The following is a 21,756-nucleotide window of genomic DNA, read 5'->3' as shown; positions in this document are numbered from 1 at the left end:
AGACCCGCCACTGGTTCTCTAAAAATTGTAGTAAATCGTAATTGCAACAATTTCAGTCCTTACGCTTTTTGTCGAAAAGTTGAAAATGGCGGAGATATTGAACAAAAACTATTGCTATAAAATCAATCAGGTCTTACGCTCCCACCTTTACCGCATGCATACGTACTACCGTAAATATTGATTTTATCAAACAATTTAAAGAGATCAAAAATGTACAAAATTTAATTCTCTTCATTTTTGTATAGGTTCAAAGTTGTAAAACTAATAATAAACGAGATAATTCAATAAATCAATAATTATTCTCTAACTGTTACTATTTCTCCCCCATAATTCGGAAAATATCGACCGCACGAAAAAAATTATAATAAACGAAATTATAGAAAATCGCATTTTCAATAATTTCAGTTTCTCCACTTTTTGTCGAAAAGTTTAAAATGGCGGAGATATTGAGCAAAAACGGTTCTCATTTAAAATTAAGATGGCGGCTAACGCAACGGTCAAATTCAGTTGAGATTTTAAATTTATACTACTATTGACTCCCCCTAAAGATTAGAAAAATAAAATTTGGGGCAGCTCGTAATACAAGGCCAAATGCTATCCCGACTGGGCTATTTTGTAAAAATGCTATTTTCTGTATCTTAACTCATAGCGTAAAAATTACTGTTTTTATTTGACAGCTCCACTCAACGAAAAAGGTACGTAATATCAATAAACATGTTAATTCAGACAACAAACGCAATTCTTAAAATTTGTCCAATTCTTGGTTTTATTGGAACAACAAAGCGATGTTCATCAATTCATTATTTTCGTTAGTTGAGCCAATGTATTACGTTTATTGAATGGACGAACATTCATTATGTATACCATAATATCATTTTATTGATATTACGAACTCAGTTCATTGAGTCAACGAACACTATTTATTGAAACAACAACGTCGTTAATTGACCGACGAAGACCATTCGTTGTGCCAATAACAGTGTTATTTCTCCTAACGTATTTCGTTTATTTCTACAATTATTTCCGTTTATTGTTACAACTAATTCCGTTCATTGGCACAATAAATACGGTTATTCTTACAAGCAATTCTATTCATTCTTACAATCAGTTTCGTTCATTCCTACTATGAACGTATTTTATATTAATAATTACTGAATGCATTAGCCCAATGTATCATATTAATTGATTAATAATAATTTTTTAAATCCCCTTTTTTTGTCCTTAACCTTTAGGACTTTACACTGTGTGATTTCTCATAATTATTATATCGCTTATACAGTGCACTGGAATAAGTGTTACACTCCCCCCCCCCCCCCTTATTAACTTATTTATTTTTAGTACCTAAGCAAAACGCTCAGACAGGTCGATTTTTAAAATTATCAAAGTATATTATAACATCAATGTTTCGAACTTTACACGATCCCTCTTCAGGTGACAGGCTTAACTTTGATTTTTTTAATGGGAAAGTACATCATGTGACAGCTCATTTAAAAGTGTTTGAAATGGTGATTTCAAAAATGTATAACACTTTAATCATTTTTGAGAGCGCAGGGGCAAAATTTCGATCGAATTATTTTTAAACGCATTCATTTTTTTGGAATCCTGAGAAAACTAATAAGTATTTTTGAAAAATTTAACCGCATAATAAAAGACTGCATTATTACTGAGGGCTGAAAGTCCCTTAGAATAAACAAAAAGTTTCTTTTGAATAGTATATTTGAAATAAAAAAATCATACTAAATTTTCTATTTTTCACCCCTGTGACTTATTAAAATAATCATTATAGAAGTTCTCAGGGACGTCAGACCCTTGATAATACTGTAATATTTTATTCTGCGTTTAAATTTTCAAAAATACTAATTATTTTTTTTCATTCAGGATTCGAAAATTCATTTTCAGTTCATCTTATAAATAACATCACAAGACAATATTAAAAGTAAACACTTACAAACATAAGACACTGACAAGTTTATTTTTAATTAGAATGTTCTCCCGTATTTACCTTATCAGAAAAAACTTACTTTTATTCAAATATAAAAAATAAGTAATATCTTATCCTTATCTTCCTTCTACTACGGACTACACTTGGAAACAAAATGCAATTATTATTCGGCACTTTCAAGGAAAAACCGTTACATTTCAAATGGTCAAGCAAAACATTTATTGTCTCAACAACCACGATTATTGTCACAATTAACGCATTGATTGTGGGAATTAAAGGCAGTAGTAGATTAATTAATGCATTCGTTGGCACAACAATCAGTGTACATCTATTCAATAATCATATATTACTCTATATTAACAACATTTGTACATTGTTTTAATGAAATCTGTACGTTGTCACGATAAACCAAGGTAATTGCTTGTCATCTACGAAATCAAGAACGTGAGTTGCTGCCACAATTAACAGTATTTATTAAATATACGAAACTAAGTTATTGGCTGAATAAATTGAGTGTTATTGATTAATGTACTCTAGTTATTCTCACAATTATTATTCAATCATTGTGACAATAACCAAGTACATTCGTCAATGTCTAAAAGTTCGTTGAAACAACAAATTAAATTGTTGTGAGAACGAAATACTATTCAATAATCACTGTTAATCAATATTACGAACTAAATTTTTTTGAGTGTCGCCAAATTGATCTTCTAAAAAGTTTCTTTCGTTTCAGAGTAACTGCTGGTTGGAAATAAAAAAGGCGGAAATGGATAGCAAAGATAGAAGAAAAATCCTCGTCAGGGACCTGAATGAAGTCATTACTTGCAGACTGTGTGAGGGATATCTCGTCGACGCTACGGCGTTGACAGAGTGTTTCCATGTGTGTAAGTATTTAATAAATCGATTTTTCCGTCTGAGTTGGTTAATACACAAATCTCGCTGTAACATACCATTTTTCGTTCTACATTTGAATTCACAATATTGATGCTAGCGACGAATTTTATGATTGGAGAATTGCGATAAGTAGAAATTCTTTAGTACCTATCTAGTTAGTAAAGGACGTTTTATTTGCCTTATGTTATGAACAACAAGGATTCAGATCCGGAAGATCCTGCGTAGACGCCGTATTTGTACTGAGACAAATCACAGAAAAGGCCATTGAGTACAATAAACCAGCATATCTATGTTTTATAGACCTGACAAAGGCTTTCGATCTCATCCATGCGAAGACGTCTTTCATTTACTGTATAGAAGACTGTACTGACTTACGATGATGATAAACATAAATATACTATTTAGCCTATTAGGATTAAAAACAGAATTTACATTTAGCATACCAAAGAACATTTTAAGGAATTACAACGAACTTAGCACGAGCTTTTGAAACTGTAAATGTAAATTATCCAATACTGCTGGAAAAACTTTATCATAGTGGTGTTAGAGGAACTGCGTTAAAGTGGATCCACACCTTTTTATCGAAAAGGTTTCAAAAAATTAAGGTCAATGTGAATGGGAATATAATATTTTCTTCACAAGAAAGTGTCTTATCCGGAGTTCCACAGGGAAGTATCATTGGCCCTCTTTTATTTTTGATTTTTGTCAATGATTTAAATCAACTGATAAACGATAGCTCAACATGTTTGGTTCGGAATCCATTAGATAATTTTTCTGATGCAATAAGTGTTCGAGTAGAAAACGTGGAACAGCAATTAGACTGTTATGTCACTCAATTTGCTGACGATACCACAGTTGCACTAAATTCCAATAATTTTTTTCATGTAGTACAAAAAGCAAACTGTCTTGTAAAAAGTATGACTCATTACTGTTTAAATAATGCCCTAATCTTAAATGGATCAAAGACCAATATGGTAACCTTTTCACCTTCTACTATGCAGATGAGTCCATTAGTAAAATTTGACAATGGGTCAGTGGTAAATAGCCACTCCACTAAGTTTTTAGGTGTTTACCTGGATTCTAATTTGTCTTGGAGCTCTCCTGATCTCAATTTCTGGACTGGGACTGGGTTCGTTATCTATTACAATTTGTGTAGCACACATTGTGCTCTTTGATTCCAGTAAAGGTTTGTTATTATTCGTAATTTCCTTTTGTCTATGTTTTTTGTCTTTAGAATTTGGACTAATTTTTCATGTCTTACTTTGTCAAATGCTTTTTCAAAATCAACGTAACAAACATGCACATATACATTCATAAGAGGACACAAACGAGAAATGTGAGAACACAAACATAATATATATGTAATGGTGCTGGCGACAGCTAAGTCGAGCATAACTCCACAGACACAGAGTAATTAGTATCTAATATAACGAGATATTAAAAAGTGCACGGGATATCCTCGAACAATCACCAAATATTACAGCTATAGTGGCGTCAAGCAGTTTTATCTGAAAAGGCAAAGGTAACAATAAAACGAAATTTTCCCAGAATAGATTAATATTTACATTTCTACTGTTGCTCTAAATTAAATTGGAACATACGAAATTGCCGTCATTATTCGCCAGTTTTCGAACCATTATATTTCCAAACGTGTATAAAACAACAATAATCAATTTCCATTAAATCAAGTCAGTCGGTACACATTACATTTAATGATGAGTGTATCATTAAATTTTGTCGACATTGTTTGCTATAAAATTTCATTATCTGATTAATTACATTAAAATGACATAATTGAAATATTAACTGGAATATTTGTGTCAAATACACATAAATTCCGTCGATCGACGACGAACAACTACTAGTCCAGGGCGCATCTGTTTTGAGATGGATGTTGAGAGGTGAGTCATATTTTTTTGCAGAAATTGCTTGGAAATAACTCATATAATAATAATTGAGTTATCCTTCCACTCAAAAAGGTCCGAAACATTGTTTAAATAATCAAAATGTCAAAAAATGAAAAAAAAATTCGATTTTTTTTCTTCGTTTTTTGATTATAACTTTAAAAGTATTCATTTCCGAGAAAAGTGGCATTGACATAAAAGTTGCGTAATTAAATTTCCTACAAGATAGGATTGGTTAAAAATTTTTAAAATTGTCACCCTTGTTACAAAATAGCGCTAATTGCGAAAAAAAAAACATAAAAAACAAGTATACGCATTTTACTTTTTTCAACCATTTATGCTACACTTAGGACCTTCATATTTCACCCAGAAAAACTTTATGATATAATAAAACAATACTGTAAATTTCATTAAAATCGGTTCAATAGATTTTGCAAATAATTTTGCAATCCAGCTTTCACAAAAAAAATACAATTTTTAAAATTTTGCAGGCCTGAAAATAAAGCAGATAGCAAGTTTTTTAGAATTTTTTTACATATAGAAGAACACCGTACCTTTCATTTGTAATTTGCAAAATTAAAATCGGTTAATTAGCACGGCATCAGGAATGTTTTTAAACAAACATTAATTTTTGGTGCTACGCGCAGGACAGCGGATACGTTTGCTCTACTTGGGCATTCCAATGACCTACCAAAAATTATCGAATATTGCGGCTGTGCACAAACAAATGTGTTGTTGTTAATAATTATTGTTAAGTTGATGTTTTAATTTTTATTGTTGTGAGAACAGAGACAAAAGTAAGTTTATACTTGTAGTGACTTTTTAAATAGTTTTTAAAAGCAACAGGTACCTACTTAAGTGTTACTATTTTAGTATTGTAATGAAAAATTATATATTCTATTTGGAAAATGTAAAATGTTCGATTTACACAATTTTTTTCAACGAAACTTCTACCAATCATTATCTAATATTTATTATCTTACACGTATTTTAATATTTTAATTCCACAAATATCAAACTAATTTGATTAATTCAGATAATAAGGGAGCGTTCAAGTATTACGTAACGCGATTTTTGAAGATTTTTAACCCCCCCCCCCCCTACCCTAACGCACTCTTATGGGAGTTTAACTATTGCGTAAGGCAATTTTTGAAGATTTTTGACCCCCCCCCCCCCCCACCTGCGTTACGTAATACTTGAACGGTCCCTAAGCAAAAGCCTAATATACACGGTTTTTTATTATTTTTATACATTTTGGTCCATATCTCGGAAACTACCGAACATAACCTAACTTTTTTTAAAAAATAAGCGTTTCTTAAAGACCTTTCCAATGAGCTTTTATCAATTTAATTTGATTACGTACTTTAAAAGATAATTTATTTGTTTATAAGCAAAAAAATTAATGTTTATAAAAATTTCTGAAGCCGTGCTAATTAACCGATTTTAATTTTGCAAATTACAAATATGAAAGATACGGTGTTCTTCTATATAGTCCTGTCGCCAGGGGGGTACAACGGCCTCCTGTATTCAGATGGACTTACTTAAGTTTTTTTTATGTATTTTGACGTGTAGAACACGAATTTTGTGGGTAACAGTTGATCCGCATGTCGATAAGTTTGTTATAAACCAAGAAGTTGAGGAATCACATAGCGATTTCTCGCAAAACAAAACATATTTTTGTATTTTTTGGGCCATTCTAACCAAAAAATGTTCCTAGAAATTTTTTCGTAGGATGCATAGTTTTCGAGATAAACGCGGTTGAACTTTCAAAAAATCGAAAAATAGCAATTTTTGAACCCGAATAACTTTTGATTAAAAAATAAAATAGCAATTCTGCTTACCGCATTTGAAAGTCCAAGTCAAATTATATCGGTTTTAATTATTTGTATTGTTAAAAATTTATTATTTTATTGTTAAAAAAAGCTATAAACACCTAGTGCTTGAGTGATGTTTTCAATGATTTCTCATTTAAAATCGAACGAGTAGGTAGAAGAGGTAAAAGTGCAAACGGGGCTATTTCTACGTAGCATGCATTAAAACGCATGTATGAGGCACGGGAAACACTATGTGTTTATAGCTTTTTTTAACAATCAAAAAATAAATTTTTAGCAATGCAAATATTCAAAACAGATATAATTTGACTCAAACTTTTAAAGGCGGTAAGCAGAATTGCTATTTTATTTTTTATTCAAAGGTTATTCGGGTTCAAAAATTGCAATTTTTCGATTTTTTGAAAGTTCAACCGCGTTTATCTCGAAAACTATGCATCCTACGAAAAAACTTGTATTAACATTTTTTGGTTAGAATGACCCAAAAAATACAAAGAAATGTTTTGTTTTGCGAGAAATCGCTGTTATGTAATTCCTCAACTTCTTTGTTTATAACAATCTTATCGATATCCGGATCAACTGTTACCCAAAAAATTCGTGTTCTACGGGCCAAAATACATAAAAAAAACTTGGGTAAGTCCATCTGAATTAAGAAGGCCGTTTTAACCCCCCTGGCGACAGGACTAATATGTAAAAAGAATATCAACTTGCTATCTGCTTTATTTTCAGTCCTGCAAAATTTTGAAAAATTGCAATTTTTTTGCGAAAGCTGGATTGCCAAATTATTTTGCAAAATCTATTAAACCGATCTGAATAAAATTTACAGTATTGTTTTATTATATCATACAGTTTTTCTGGGTGAAATATGAAGGTCCTAAGTGTAGTATAAATGGTTGAAAAAAGTAAAATGCTAATAGTTGTTTTTTATGGTTTTTTTTTCGCAATTATTGTTATTTTGCAACAAGAGTGAAAATTTTTAAAATTATTAACCAATCCTATCTTGCAGGAAATTTAATTACGCAACTTTTATGTCAGTGCAACTTTTCTCGGAAATGAATACATACCTACTTCTAAGTTATAATCAAAAAACGAAGAAAAAAATCGAATTTTTTCTTCATTTTTTTACATTTTGATTATTTAAACAATGTTCCGGACCTTTTTGAGTGGGAAGATAACTCATTTATTATTATATGAGTTATTTCCAAGCAATTTCTGCAAAAAAATATGAGACACCTCTCAACATCCAAATGTACTCATATTTTTACAGATGCGCCCTGGACTATATGTACATTGAATTTCGTATTCAGACTAATGTATCAATGTGTTCGGCCACAAAATTTGATAAAGTTCATTGAATTTTAAATGTATACGGTATGTGGGTTATAATCCCGCATATTTTAGTATTGATTTTATTAATTCTTTAATGTATGTGGAACTTGAAGTCTCACATAACACCATCACTTCAAAATATTTATAGGTACGAATGCTTTTAGGATATAGAAATATGGCAAAAGATACTTTACGGAAAAAGTCATACAAAAGACATGTAGGTGTACCTACAGTGTGCGTCTCAAGTTTCCAACATTTTATGAACTATTTTATTTATTAAAATGTTGCTTGCGACATTTTATTAAAATGTCGCAAGGATAAAAAATAAAGAGATACTGTTCTTAATTTTTGTTTGATTGATTTGATTTTTTAATTGAGCATTATCTTCATTTCATCAAATGGATACAATTTTTTTAAGATACCAATTACTGATTACTTGTTGTTTTTCAGTTTGCCGAGCCTGCATTCTACGACACTTCGAAAATAGTAAGACTGGTTGCCCGATTTGCAATACTATCTATAAGAGAAAGTCACAGACATGCTTCAGGTTTGTATGTTATTTTTAATTTAAAATAAGACTTCGCAAAGAAAATGATGTTTTGATGTCATATTTTTTTGTGTAAATGCCAGTAGAGTAGTTTTGCAAATATTTGACAGAGATTTTTTAAACTAGGTAAATATTGTCCTGTGCACGAAAAATAAATCTCGTGTCGTACTGAGGCTGATAAGGATTAAAGCCAACTGAAAGAAGTAAATGGTACTACAGTTCTAAATTAGTTTGTGTACCTGAAGAAGTGTAAGAATATTAAAGAAGTAGAGCTAACATTAGAAATTAACAGTGTAATAACTGCAATTTCGAAATGCCTATAAATAATACTGAGGTGGGTAGATGTACAGACTTTCTTCTGGACCGTTAGTGATATCAACCGAATAAATGTCAATTAGATGGTAATGCTGATGAGAAGAGTTGTCCAGAACCTCTGTTTGAATCAAAAAGCACGAGTGAGACTGAACCACAGATCACTTAACTCTCTTTAGATGTTTCACGCAGGTATCTCAAGGTCATCCTAAACTAAATGTCATTTTTAGTAATGATACGTTTTTTGAGATGTCGCCATGCACCTGGAGTGAAGATTTCTTCTATATCACTGAGTCTGAGTGTCATTATAATTTGTCAATTGTCATCATTGTCAGTATGCCTTTATCTTTATGCCAGTAAATGTTTATCTGATTGTTAGCAATAATAAAAAATCCTGATTTAGATAAAATGGATTCAAATACAGTTTTTGAAACAAAACGAATGTGATTTGAAGATCCCTAGGAAGATCAAATTCCTAGCTTACATTTGCATGGTGAGTTCAACAAGTATTTGTTATTAGAGAACAAGTAACACAGTTAGTGGTGTAGGGAAGGGAAGCAAACGAATGTAACACCAAGTAAGTAACCCCTACTGAAAATATATAATTAATAAAAATTATTTTACGTGAAATGAATATGGTTATTATCAAATCAATTATATTAATTTTTTGTTTTAGTTGAAAGTCCTTCAATAAGTAGAGATGCACACATGTTTCAATCATTTGAGATACCCTTTTGTAGAAGTATTTGGAACTCAATTTGGAAGATAACTATTAATAATTTCATTTGTAAAGATACGATTTGTAAAAAAATATATACAAAGTGGTTTTGCTGGTATTAAATAAATAAATAAAAATACGTTGTCATGTCTTATTTTTTCCCAAATGGTATTTTGTATATTTGAAATTAAAAATAATTTGCATATTTTAAAACCAAATTATTTTTTTTTCAACTATACAAATATTTTAGCCTAACATTTTCTTCCCACCAAAATTACATTTTGAAATTCCCGCTTGCATTAGTTCCGATACAAGCGGCATGGAGCGCTGTTTTTCATATGTAACCAAAGCGTTATCGTGAAACATCTAGAGGAGGTAGGTGATCTGTGGACTGAACAAATCAACGAACACAGAGGAAACTGAAATTTTAAGAGGGGTGAGACAGGGACGTATTTTGTCGCCTGTCCTGTTCAACCTCTATGTGGAGAATGTTTTTGTAGAGGCAGTTGAAGGCTGTGACTATGTTATATGTGACTATATTCGTTACTCCGACGACACCGCGATAATCACAGATACCGAACATGGTATGCAGTTGATGCTAAATAAAATAAATACCACAGGAAAAACATATGGCTTGAAGGTAAATGCGGAAAAAACTAAATGCAGTAAATTTTAAGAGTACAACCGCAAGTAGATAATGCTCCAATCGAGCAAATGAAAATATTCAAATAGTTGGGAATGATGGTGAATCACCAATGGGATTCTCAACAAAAAATAAAGTGCCGTACCGAACAAGCAAGACAAGCTTTTATTAAATTTAAACCGCTACTTTGTAATCGCAATATTTCCTTCAATCTCCGTTACAGAATGATTAAGTGCTATGTATGGTATTGTTATACGACATGTAGACATGGACGTTGAAAATATCTTCCATTAATAAATTGAAGGCCTTCGAAATGTGAAGCTTGCGAAGAATGTTCCACACACCATTGACAAGATTCTATCATGGACAGATAGGGTGAAAAACGAGGAAATCTTAATTGATTGAATGATAATGGGAAAACACAAAAAAAGAAGACAATTTTACATTGGCGGTATAAGGAGAAAATACATTCATGTTCAAAAGAGTTTAATAATTTACTTACTTGGGTGCAAAGTAGATGAAAAGGGGGGCCTGAGGAAAGGGGATATAAAGGCAAGAATAGAAAAAGGGAAAAAAGTATGGAAAATTGCGATCATTAATGAAATCCAACTATGTCTCGAGAAAAACAAAAATTAGATACTTAAACATCGGAGAGGAAAATACAAAGAGCAATATAATGGAGGTATGAAAACAGATGGTAAATGGCGAAGAAGGAATAGTCAAGAACTTATACTATATAACGAACCAAAATAACGACGGTAATCAAACAGAGAATATGATATTTAGGACATATTGAAAGAATGCCGTAAATCACACAAGCCAATACAAAAAAGAAGAAAAGGTAGACCAAGAGAGATGGAAGAACAGCGTACTTACTTATATGAAGACTGACAAAAAGGTAATATTGAGAATTAGAAAGAAAGACGAAATAAATGGAAGAAAGTGGCCAAGAAATATATGGAAAGACTAGAAGAAACATAAATAAAAATGTAAATACTTACTAATTAAACGCTTGTTCAATTGAAACATATCTTTGGTCAGGTTAGCCTTGGAAACAATAATAATTGTAATCACTCAACTGACGTTCTGAAATGTTAGTTATGTTTGTACACGTCACACTGATCAGTTTCTATCATTTTTACCTGACTACTATTTTAAATATGACTTCAAAATGACGTTTGTTGTTAACAATCCGTCCAAATATAATCAGCGTGCGGCCTGGCCTGACTAATTTCAACCTTCTGCGGGAAAGGTCATGTTAACATGTTTTTTCAACCATGATTGAAGGACCCTTGCTCATGGAGTTTTCGGAACCTAGAGTGCATATTGACGAAAACCTTTATAGGGAAACTTTACAAGGTTTATCAAGCATTATGACCAAAACGTCCAGAAAATCTTGTCATTATTCTGCACGCCAATGCTGTGCGTTATGTTGCCGAAGAAGTGAAAAAATCTACAACGAAAGAAATGGAGGATATTGAGAGTATCCACGCTATAGTTCCGATTTATCGCTCGACGATTTTCATATCTTTGGGCCACTGAAAATGGCATTAAAAGAATTCTTCGACCTACAACCACAAAAATTATTTAAACAGGGTATGCATCGGTTGGTGGAACAATGGAATATGTGCCTTAAATATACATAGTAGTAATTATTATTTGTAGATATGTTTAACGATAATTTTTTCTGGATGATCAAAGATACGTTTTAATTGAACAAGCCTAGTATAATGGAAAACTAAACTCTTCAGTCCTAAAACTTCAAGGCTTGTTGAGCTTTATAAATAAAGAAGCGAGTATAAGGTGTAATAGAAGGGAATATCATTTTTTTTTCTCATATCCTTTCAACTTTATTTGTAAAATTAAGACAGTGATATTTTTTTTGTATCACAGGGCAGACCCACAAACCCAAACGTTGGTCTACAAGCTGGTTCCGTCACTGTTCGCCAGAGAATCTCAGCGGAGGGAAGATTTTTACCGAAGCACCGGCGTCAGGGCGTCCAGTTCCTGCAGCGACGACAGCGTCATCGAGAGAGAAAGAGACATGATGAATGATCAGGAGGAGATAGTGAGTGATATGCACAATTATTATTTGTTGAGAGGGTTGCGTCGGATTTTATGCTAGATTATACCGGGAGTGATCTCTAGGGGTGTCAGTTTTTCGTTTAATTGAGCAGGTTGCCGTGGAAGATAAATGTAGGTACATATTTTAGTTAATAATTCACAGGAGTGGTTATGTAATATGCTTAAACTAGAGGGATTACCTCAAAGTGCAGAGTACTGTTAAGTATGAGTTATGCATGAGTTACAAAGTGGAATTCCATACTACGTGGCTATATACCTGTATCGTCCAGATTACTCCAGATTATTTCTTCTTTTTATAACGGTCGATTTGTACAGTTTTATCTATACTCGACTCCATTTGGAAATGCCTGAGCACAGATTTATGCCAGAAGATTACAAAGGTCTTCATATAGTATAGGACTCTCAACTTTTTGTACATCTTCTCCTTCATGTACCCTGTCCGTTACGAACGTTGGTTATTAACATTACAATTCTGATCTTGCTTACGGCACTTCTGAATAGTTCGACCGATGTGAGTTCTAACCATTTCCGGAAATTTTTTGGAACCACGACTACCACGAGTGTCTTCTCCTGCCTGGCCCGCCCTTACTGTCTGTTTTCCCCTGGATCTGTATCTGTATAGTAGGGGAGGGCGAGTTAAGTCCTACAGTACGTAGGGACCGTTTAAGTATTACGTAACTCAGGTTGGGGGGTCAAAAATCTTTAAAAATTGCGTTACGTAATAGTTAAACGCCCATTAGGTACAGTGCGTTACGTAGGGGGGTCAAAATCTTCAAAAATCGCGTTACGTAATATACTTGAACGCTCCCTTAGGCCACAATTGGCCCCTGGGAGTTGTCGTCCTTAGTTCATTGTCCATCCTGCCGTTTCCAGGCAGATGGGCAAATCACAAGGGAACATCTACCCTATGCCGGCAGGGGTAGGCCAAGGCTCGTCGAACACATACTCTCGTATTGACATAACTCCGGACATTCACATAGGATTTTCCCCTGGATAATCAATTGCAGTAGGCGGTACTTATCGTGTCTCAATATGGCCTAGATAACTTTACGGGGAAGGTGTTTTAATACTTCTCCTGATATTAATTCGTACCCAGGGGCTTTACGTGGGTCTAGTTGCTGTATTTCGTTTTTAACTTCATTTGGAGAGAGTGCTTTTGCAATCGACAGTATCATTTATCTTGTCTTCTGTAGTTCAGCTGTAGCTGTAGCTTTGAACATGTCAGCTAAGTGAACTGTTAGAGCTTCAACTTTTTCTTGATCAGATAGTACCTATTAGTCCAAGAGGCAGCGCTGAAAAATCTCTTTGAATTTAGTAAAGCTAGATTTTTCACAGTTGATTACTGTGATTGTGTAGAGAAACATACTGCGGTCGGTCAAGCGAAACGTAGAACAGGGGTTACTGAGAGGTTATCAAAGTTGCTTTTCTACAAAGGTAATTAAATCCATTTACTAAGGCTGAAAATCAGTACACACATTCTAAATTGAATATAAATAAAAGTTATTATAGTCGGTCAGCTGTATGACGGGACAGAGCCGGTCGGTCGGCCCCGGTGAATGTACAGGGTTATTCACTATATTTTGACCCCCTTGTAAACTGCTTTATTTACAGAATTAGAAAAAAATGTAAAATATAAAAGATATTCGATTTTTGAATTATGATTTTTTGACATTTATATCGTACTAGTTACGTCATCCACTTGGGCGTGAAGACTTAATCGACTATTTTTTTAAATGGGAATAGGGGTCGAGTGCTAGCTCATTTGAAAGGTTATTCAATTCCCTATTTAGTAATATAAACATTAACATGATTAATTATATAGGGTGTCCAAAAAAATTTTTAATTAAATTAATTGTTTAATTAATAATTAAAAAAAAATTTTTGGACACCCTGTATAAATAATGATGTTAATGTTTATAGTACTGTATAGAGAATTGAATAACCTTTCAAATGAGCTAGCACACGCTAAAAATAGTCGATTACGTCATCACGCCGCCCAGATGGATGACGTCACTAGTACAAATTATAGGTCAAAAATCATAATTACAAAATCGAATAAATTTTGTATTTTACATTTTTTTCTAATTCTGTAAATAAAGCAGTTTACAAGGGGGTCAAAATATAGTGAATAACCCTGTACTTACATTCATTGGGGCCGACCGACCTGTTCTGTCCCGTCATACAGCTGACCGACTATAATAACTTTTATTTATATTCAATTTAGAATGTGTGTACTGATTTTCAGCCTTAGTAAATGGATTTAATTGCCTTCGTAGGAAATCGTTGTATACACATACAACGGTGGAAAATAGTGTCGCGCACGCGTGATTAGAAATTAAAAAACAAAGGAGTTTTGAATACTGTATTGCAAAAAACTCTTCGGGATTTGATCAATCGATGTTTAAAGAATATCTACCTACCTTAGCAACATTCAAATTTTAAGTTTTTCACATAGTTTTTGAAGGTTAAAAATGGCCAATTTCGCAATTTTTCAATTTTTACCATACATACGTATTTGCACCATACTGTATACACATGCAACGGTGGAAAATAGTGTCGCGCACGCTTGATTAGCTTTTAAAAAACAAAGGAATTTTGAACATTGTATTGCAAAAAACTCTTCGGAATTTCATCAATCGATGTTTAAAGAATATCTACCTACCTTGGCAACATTCAAATTTTAAGTTTTTCACATAGTTTTTGAAGGTTAAAAATGGCCAATTTCGCATATTTTTCAATTTTTAATCGCTTATATATCAAAAACTATCAACTTTAGAGAAAAGTCACTAAAGACCTTTTCTGTTTGGAATGATCCAAAAAACCTAAAAAAACTTTGTTCCATGCAAAAAAAAAATAATTTTAGGAAAAAAACAAAAAAAAAACGTTTAAAAAATTTTTTGACCCACTTTTGGCCCTGGCAACATGCAAATTTGTTAAAAGGGGTCCTTTTTGAGTAAGATTGTACAAAAAATGCGAATCGGAATATTTTTCCTAGCGGATGCGCAGTGGCTTTCTGGACTACTACACAATCACAGTAATTAACTGAAAAATTTAGCTTTAGTAAATTCAAAGAGATTTTTCAGCGTTGCCTCTCCGTCTATATGCGTTGTTTGGTAGTGGGATAGTAGGGACACGTATTTGAGGTCTATCTCTTTAGCTTGTTATTTGAGAAGGGTTAATATAAAGCTAAAAATATGGTATAATATTCGTAATTTTACTATAATTCCAACATGTATAATAAGCCGTTGATATGTAGCGATACAATAAATTTTTGTATTTTTCAGCTCTCAAACTACTTCGGCGACAAATTCCAATTCCTTAGCCCAGACGATTCGGTCTCGTTATCTTTAGAGTACTATCAGTCTCATCTGGATACCACAGACACCGAAGAACCAGAAAAATCCGTACTAAACAATAGTGAGTGTTCTAAACCAACAAACAATAGTGAAAATAGTGGAAGTGTAAATATCGATTCAAAACTAGAGAATAGTGATAGTGTTAAAAACGGTGACCAAGACTTATGCAAAACCGACCAAGATAGTAAATGTGATAAAAGGTTTCTTCAGTGCCCAGCTGCTGTTTCTATGAAACACCTGCAAAAGTTTATTAGGATGAAATTTGGACTAACGGGAGACCATAGAGTGAGTATACGTATATTTTTTTCCTAAATAGGTATTTTTTTACTTTCTCCATTGTCACGCCAATTCTGATATTCTGTAAAGATTTTTTGTGCTATTTCTCGTTTTTCTTTATGGTTTTGTAAGTACGCTCTCATAATGTCAACTATTGTTCTAATAATGTATTGAATTTTTTGTGCGACGTGCTATCCACGGTATGAACTACATTCTACGGTAGACCCACATTTCAAATATAGTAGGCTCGGAAATGGGCCAGAAAATTTAAACCTCTTCGTCTTCTTCTTCTTCTTCTTCTTCTTCTTCTTCTTCTTCTTCTTCTTCTTCTTCTTCTTCTTCTTTTTGTATAGACATGACTCTGTCTGTTTTTTCAATATGCCTCTAGTAAGTTGTCGTTCCATCGTTTTCGTGGTATTCCCACTGATCGTCTTCCTATTGGGGAACCGTCTCTCGCTGTCCTGACTATCCTATTTGTTGTCATTGGGCTTATGTGGTCATTCCATTCTATTCTTCTGTTTCTTACCCAGTTATTAATGTTATCCACCTTGCATCTCCGTCGTATATCTGTACTTCTAGCTTCTAGCTCTGTCCCATAGAGTCTTACCATCGATTTTTCGGAGAGTTTTCATCTCCGCTATTTCGAGCAATCTTTTTGTCCTCTTTGTGTCGTTACTTTTTGTCATTATTGGTCTGATGACTGTTTTGTAAATTCTGCCTTTCATTTCTTTTCCGATATTTTTATTTCTCCATATTGTGTCATTTAGGCAACCTGCGGCTCTGTTTGCTCTATTCACTTGATCTTCCACTTCTGTTTCGAGCCTTCCGTAGCTTGATAGTGTGATGCCTGGGTATTTAAACTCCATCATTTGTTCTATTATTTGATCTTCCAGCTTCAATTTACATCTTATTGGATCTGCTGTTATAACCATGCATTTTGTGCAAACTGCAAAATTTAAACCGAATATAGCAAAATTTAGTTTGGCAACATTGTATGAATACCAAGTCTTCTCGGATATCAACAGAACCGTAATTGAGGCCAGAAAAATTAATGTATTTTTTAACCAACAAAAATGAGAATTAACCAAATAATGTTTCAAATACGATGTGTAAAATAATCTTGTATTCGGTTCCTCTAATGTACCTACTTGATTTTTTGTCCAAGTAGAAAAAAGTTTAATTTCTTTTGCTTAATATTTATAGACTAATTATTTTAACTGTACTAAAATGCAAGTGTTTCATTTTTCATGTTTCATTTTAGAACTTTAAGTTCTAAAATGATTAATTTAAATATATTATAATTAAAATTTATAAAATTAATTTAAAATACCGGCATGTGCTTATAGTTACCTAAAGTGGCTACTCGAATTTCTTAAACATTTATAGCAAACATTGATGCTGCCACTTTTTTGCGCACTCTGACCGATTTTCGTGTATACTAGAGCATTATACGCTTCGAATCGACTTTTTTGATGGTCCATGTTTCTGGATATTTTCTGGTATTGTGGTTTTGAAATGTCAGCGTTCTTCCATATTTTTGTGAGTTTGACTGTTGCTGATCTGGCCACTGTGATACGGCGACGGATCTCCCCTTCGCACCCTCTACTGTTTGTGATGACGGATCCCAAGTAATTAAATATTAAATTGCTTACCATTATTTCGTAACCAGACATGTTTCTTATCTCTGTTTGTTTGTTTCTGTTTCTATCGGTGATTATTACGTTAGGTTTTTGTGCATTATGTATATTAATTTTCAAAGCATATTCCCTACTCACCAATGAAAACTAATGAACTTCTTCTTTCTTTACGTGCCATCTCTGCGGTTGGCAATCATCATTGCTATTCTAACTTTTGACACTACAGCCCGAAAGAGTTCAGTTGAGCTGCATCCAAACCATTCTCTGAGGTTTCTCAACCAAAGGTCTAGGACGTTTCATCGCCGCCGTTTCGATGCCGACAGTTCATCGCTGGCCGATTCATCGCCGGCCGATTCATCGCCGGCCGGTTCATCGCCAGTCAGTTAATCGCTAACTGATATATTTCCGAATTTTCGACCAATTTTCGACAGTTACATTTCCGTTCCATACTCGTTCCATACTCATGACCATTCCCGTTGCCATACTTAATATTTTAATAGGCTTTTAAACTTTTATAATATAAAATATAATTTAACACTACAAATTTAATACTATTAAGTATCTATCAAATTTAGGGGAAGTAGAAATAGAACAGTAAATAAATATAATAATATTTTTGAAGTGAAAACTTCTTTAGGGACGTTGTGCACTTTTTGGATGGGGAAAAAGTATTAAATTAGCGACCGACATCGTTTCGACGAAATACATTTTTGAAGTGAAAATTTCTTTAGGGACGTTGTCCACTTTTTGGATGGGAAAAAAGTACTAAATTAGCGACCGACATCGTTTCGACGAAATACATTTTTTAAGTGAAAATTTCTTTAGGGACGTCGTGCACTTTTTAGATAGGGAAAAATGTTGAATTAGCGAACGTCATCGCGACCGTCATCGCTTCGTTAAAATAAATTTTTAAAGTGAAAACTTTTTTTGGGGACGTTGTGCACTTTTTAGATGGGGAAGAAGTATTGAATTAGCGACCTTCATCGCTTCGGCGAAATAAATTTTTGAAGTGAAAACTTCTTAGGGGCGTTGTGCACTTTTTATATGGGGAAAAATGATTAAATTTGGATGGGGAGAAAGTAATAAATAAGCGACCGTCATCGCTTCGACGAAATAAACATTTGAAGTAAAAACTTCTTTAGGGACGTTGTGCTCTTTTTGGATGGAAAAAACTATTAAATTATCGACCGTCATCGCTTCGATGAAATAAATTCGTGAAGTGAAAACTTTTTGAGGGACGTTGTGCACTTTTTGGATGGGGGAAAAGTATTGAATTATGGACCGTCATCGCTTCGACGAAATAAATATTTGAAGTGAAACTTCTTTAGGGACGTAGTGCACTTTTTCGATGGAAAAAAAGCATTAAATTAGCGACCGTCATCGCTTCGATGAAATCAATTTTTGAAGTGGAAACTTCTTGAGGGACGTTGTGCACTTTTTGGATAGGGAAAAATATAAATTAGCGACATTTATCGGTTCGACGAAATAAATTTTTGAAGTGAAAACTTCTTTAGGGACGTTGTGCACTTTTTGGATGGGGAAAAATTATTAAATTAGCGACCGTCATCGCTTCGACGAAATACATTTTTGAAGTGAAAACTTCTTTAGGAACGTTGTGCACTTTTTGGATGGGGGAAAAGTATTGAATTAGGGACCGTCATCGCTTCGACGAAATAAATATTTGAAGTGAAACTTATTTATGGACGTTGTGCACTTTTTCGATGTAAAAAAGTATTAAATTAGCCACCGTCATCGCTTCGATGAAATCATTTTTTTAAGTGGAAACTTCTTGAGGGACGTTGTGCACTTTTTGGATGGGGAAAATATTATATTAGCGAACCTTCATCGCTTCGGCGAAATAAATTTTTGAAATAAAAACTTCTTGAGGGATGTTGTGTACTTTTTGGATAAGAACAAATTAGCGACCGTCATCGCTTTGACGAAATAAATTTTTTAAGTGAAAACTTTTATAGGGACGTTGTGCACTTTTTGTACGGAGGAAAAGTATTGAATTAGAACCGTAATCGCTTCGACGAAATAAATATTTGAAGTGAAACTTATTTAGGGACGTTGTGCACTTTTTCGATGTAAAAAAGTATTAAATTAGCGACCACCATCGCTTCGACGAAATAAATATGTGAAGTGAACACTTCTTGAGGGACGTTGTGCACTTTTTGGATGGGGAAAAAGTAGTAAATTAGCGACCGTTGTCGCTTCGACGAAATACATTTTTGAATTGAAAATTTCTTTAGGGGCGTTGTGCACTTCTTGGATGGGGAAAAAGTATTGAATTTGCGACCGTCATCACTTCGCTGAAATAAATTTTGTACATATATAAATTATGTGTATGTATACATAAATAGCATAGGGCATACGCATCGCGTATATCGTATGTATATGATATAGGTATAGCACTTCTTTTAGGATGGGGTAAAAGCATTGAGCTCGTAATTTATATACTATAAGAAGTTTTCACTTCTGTCGGCACTCCCACGAGTGCCTTTAATTTTTTATCTTTTTATTTGTCATAAGTTTTGAACTGAATTTAACGTCGTGTCGTGTCATCTCCCATAATACAAAATCAACTGACTAACTGGCGATGAAACGGCCGGCGATGAAACGGACGGCGATGAAATGGACTGACGATGAACCGGCGGCATCGAAACGGCGGCGATGAACCGGCGGCGATGAAACGTCCCATTCCGCTCAACCAGGACAATTTTCTTCTACCTACGCTGCGCCTTCCTTGAATCTTTCCCTGCATTATCAATTTTAGGAGTTCATATCTGTCACCACGTGGTATGACCCAATTATTGTAGTTTCCTTATTTTGATGATTCTTCTTAGTATTTCTTCATTGGTTATTCTGTCTATCCAGGAGATTCTCAGCATTCTTCGATATGTCCACGTTTCAAATGCTTCCAATCTATTGAGACATTGTTTATTAAGAGTCCGTGTCTCCACATCAATCACACCATGCAAAAGAACAGAAAATATATAACACTTTAGTACTCGTATTCTAAGATTTAGGCTGAGGTTTCTACTACATAATATTTGTTACATATACAGGGTGAGCCACGCTCAACGGGACGGAGCCTACCGGGGAAACGGCTAACGATATTAAAAATTCCTTCCGTAGGAATACGTAGGTCAGTACCGGCTACAAATTAAAATTTGTGAAATATATACAGGGTGTCCCAATTTAGCGTAATGATATAAAGTTATATATTTTTAAATGGAACAACCTATATTTTACTTTAATTTTGAATTCTACTGAACAAAATAATGTTATTTTATTCAACATTCCCTATACCTATTTTTGACAGATTTCGATTTATGTGGGTTTTTCTGAAAATGTACTATTCACGAAATTAATTACACATTATCGCATGAATTTTAATTAACGTCTTTTTGTCAGTTAATTGTGAACTGTCCATGCTTTACATCAGAATAATTACCATTTGAAACTAATCTACAGAGTGTTCGCAATCTGAAGTGTCAGTGCTGTACAATATTTTGTATACTTACTTTCTTAACTTAAATGGGACACCCTGTATTTTACTTTAATTTTGAATTCTAATCAAAAAAATAATATTACTTTATTAAACAATCTTTATACCTATCTTTGATAATTTTCGATTTACATATTTGCATTTTTTTGAAAATGCACTATTCTAGAAATTAATTAATTATACTTTATTAGGTACATAAAGTTCTAACTTAAACAAATTACCCTATATTTGAATGCTGTAACAATTATTATAATCAAACTATTATAAAATGTTATATTAATAATATTATCTAGTATCTATAGGAGATACTAGATATTATCTAGTATCTTCAGATCTATTTGCATTATGTTACCTGGAACATTAAATGTCGTTAATTACATAGCTCATTATACATTATAAAGAATGCCATGTAAAAACAAAAGGTACCTAGCTGTCAAACTAATAGTCACACTATTAACTGTATTGTTTTCAATTAATAGAAATGGCAGATTATTCAATTGAAGACCGAGTAAATATGATTTTAATACATGGTGAATGTGATCAAAACAGTTTGTTAGCATCAAGAGTCTATGCTGAGACATTTCCCTTAAAACGTCATCCTCGTAAAGAAGTATTTGAAAGAGTCTTAACAAGGTTTCGTGAAACTGGCAGTGTTGTTTATATTAAACTAAAATTGGTAAATCCCATAACTGAAGATGAAAATACCGAATTAGAAGTTATTCAATCAGTTATACTTTTGCAGTCATACAGTCATACTTTTGCAAAATGTCCCT

General features: G+C 33.3%; 1 protein-coding gene across 1 annotated transcript in view; it reads left to right on the top strand.

The window, feature by feature from the left end:
* Window positions 1-21,756, top strand: part of LOC114329836 (protein suppressor 2 of zeste-like) — a 231,065-nt gene that overhangs the window by 91,588 nt on the left and 117,721 nt on the right. The window contains exons 2-5 of the mRNA XM_028279094.2: window positions 2,676-2,826; window positions 8,349-8,445; window positions 12,012-12,186; window positions 15,488-15,844. Of these exons, the coding sequence (XP_028134895.1) occupies window positions 2,676-2,826; window positions 8,349-8,445; window positions 12,012-12,186; window positions 15,488-15,844 (780 nt within the window). The remainder of the gene's footprint in view (window positions 1-2,675; window positions 2,827-8,348; window positions 8,446-12,011; window positions 12,187-15,487; window positions 15,845-21,756) is intronic.

This window comes from Diabrotica virgifera, chromosome 7 (assembly GCF_917563875.1).
Source record: "Diabrotica virgifera virgifera chromosome 7, PGI_DIABVI_V3a".
NCBI classification, from domain to species: Eukaryota; Metazoa; Arthropoda; class Insecta; order Coleoptera; family Chrysomelidae; genus Diabrotica; species Diabrotica virgifera.
This window is presented reverse-complemented; position numbering and strand designations above follow the sequence as displayed.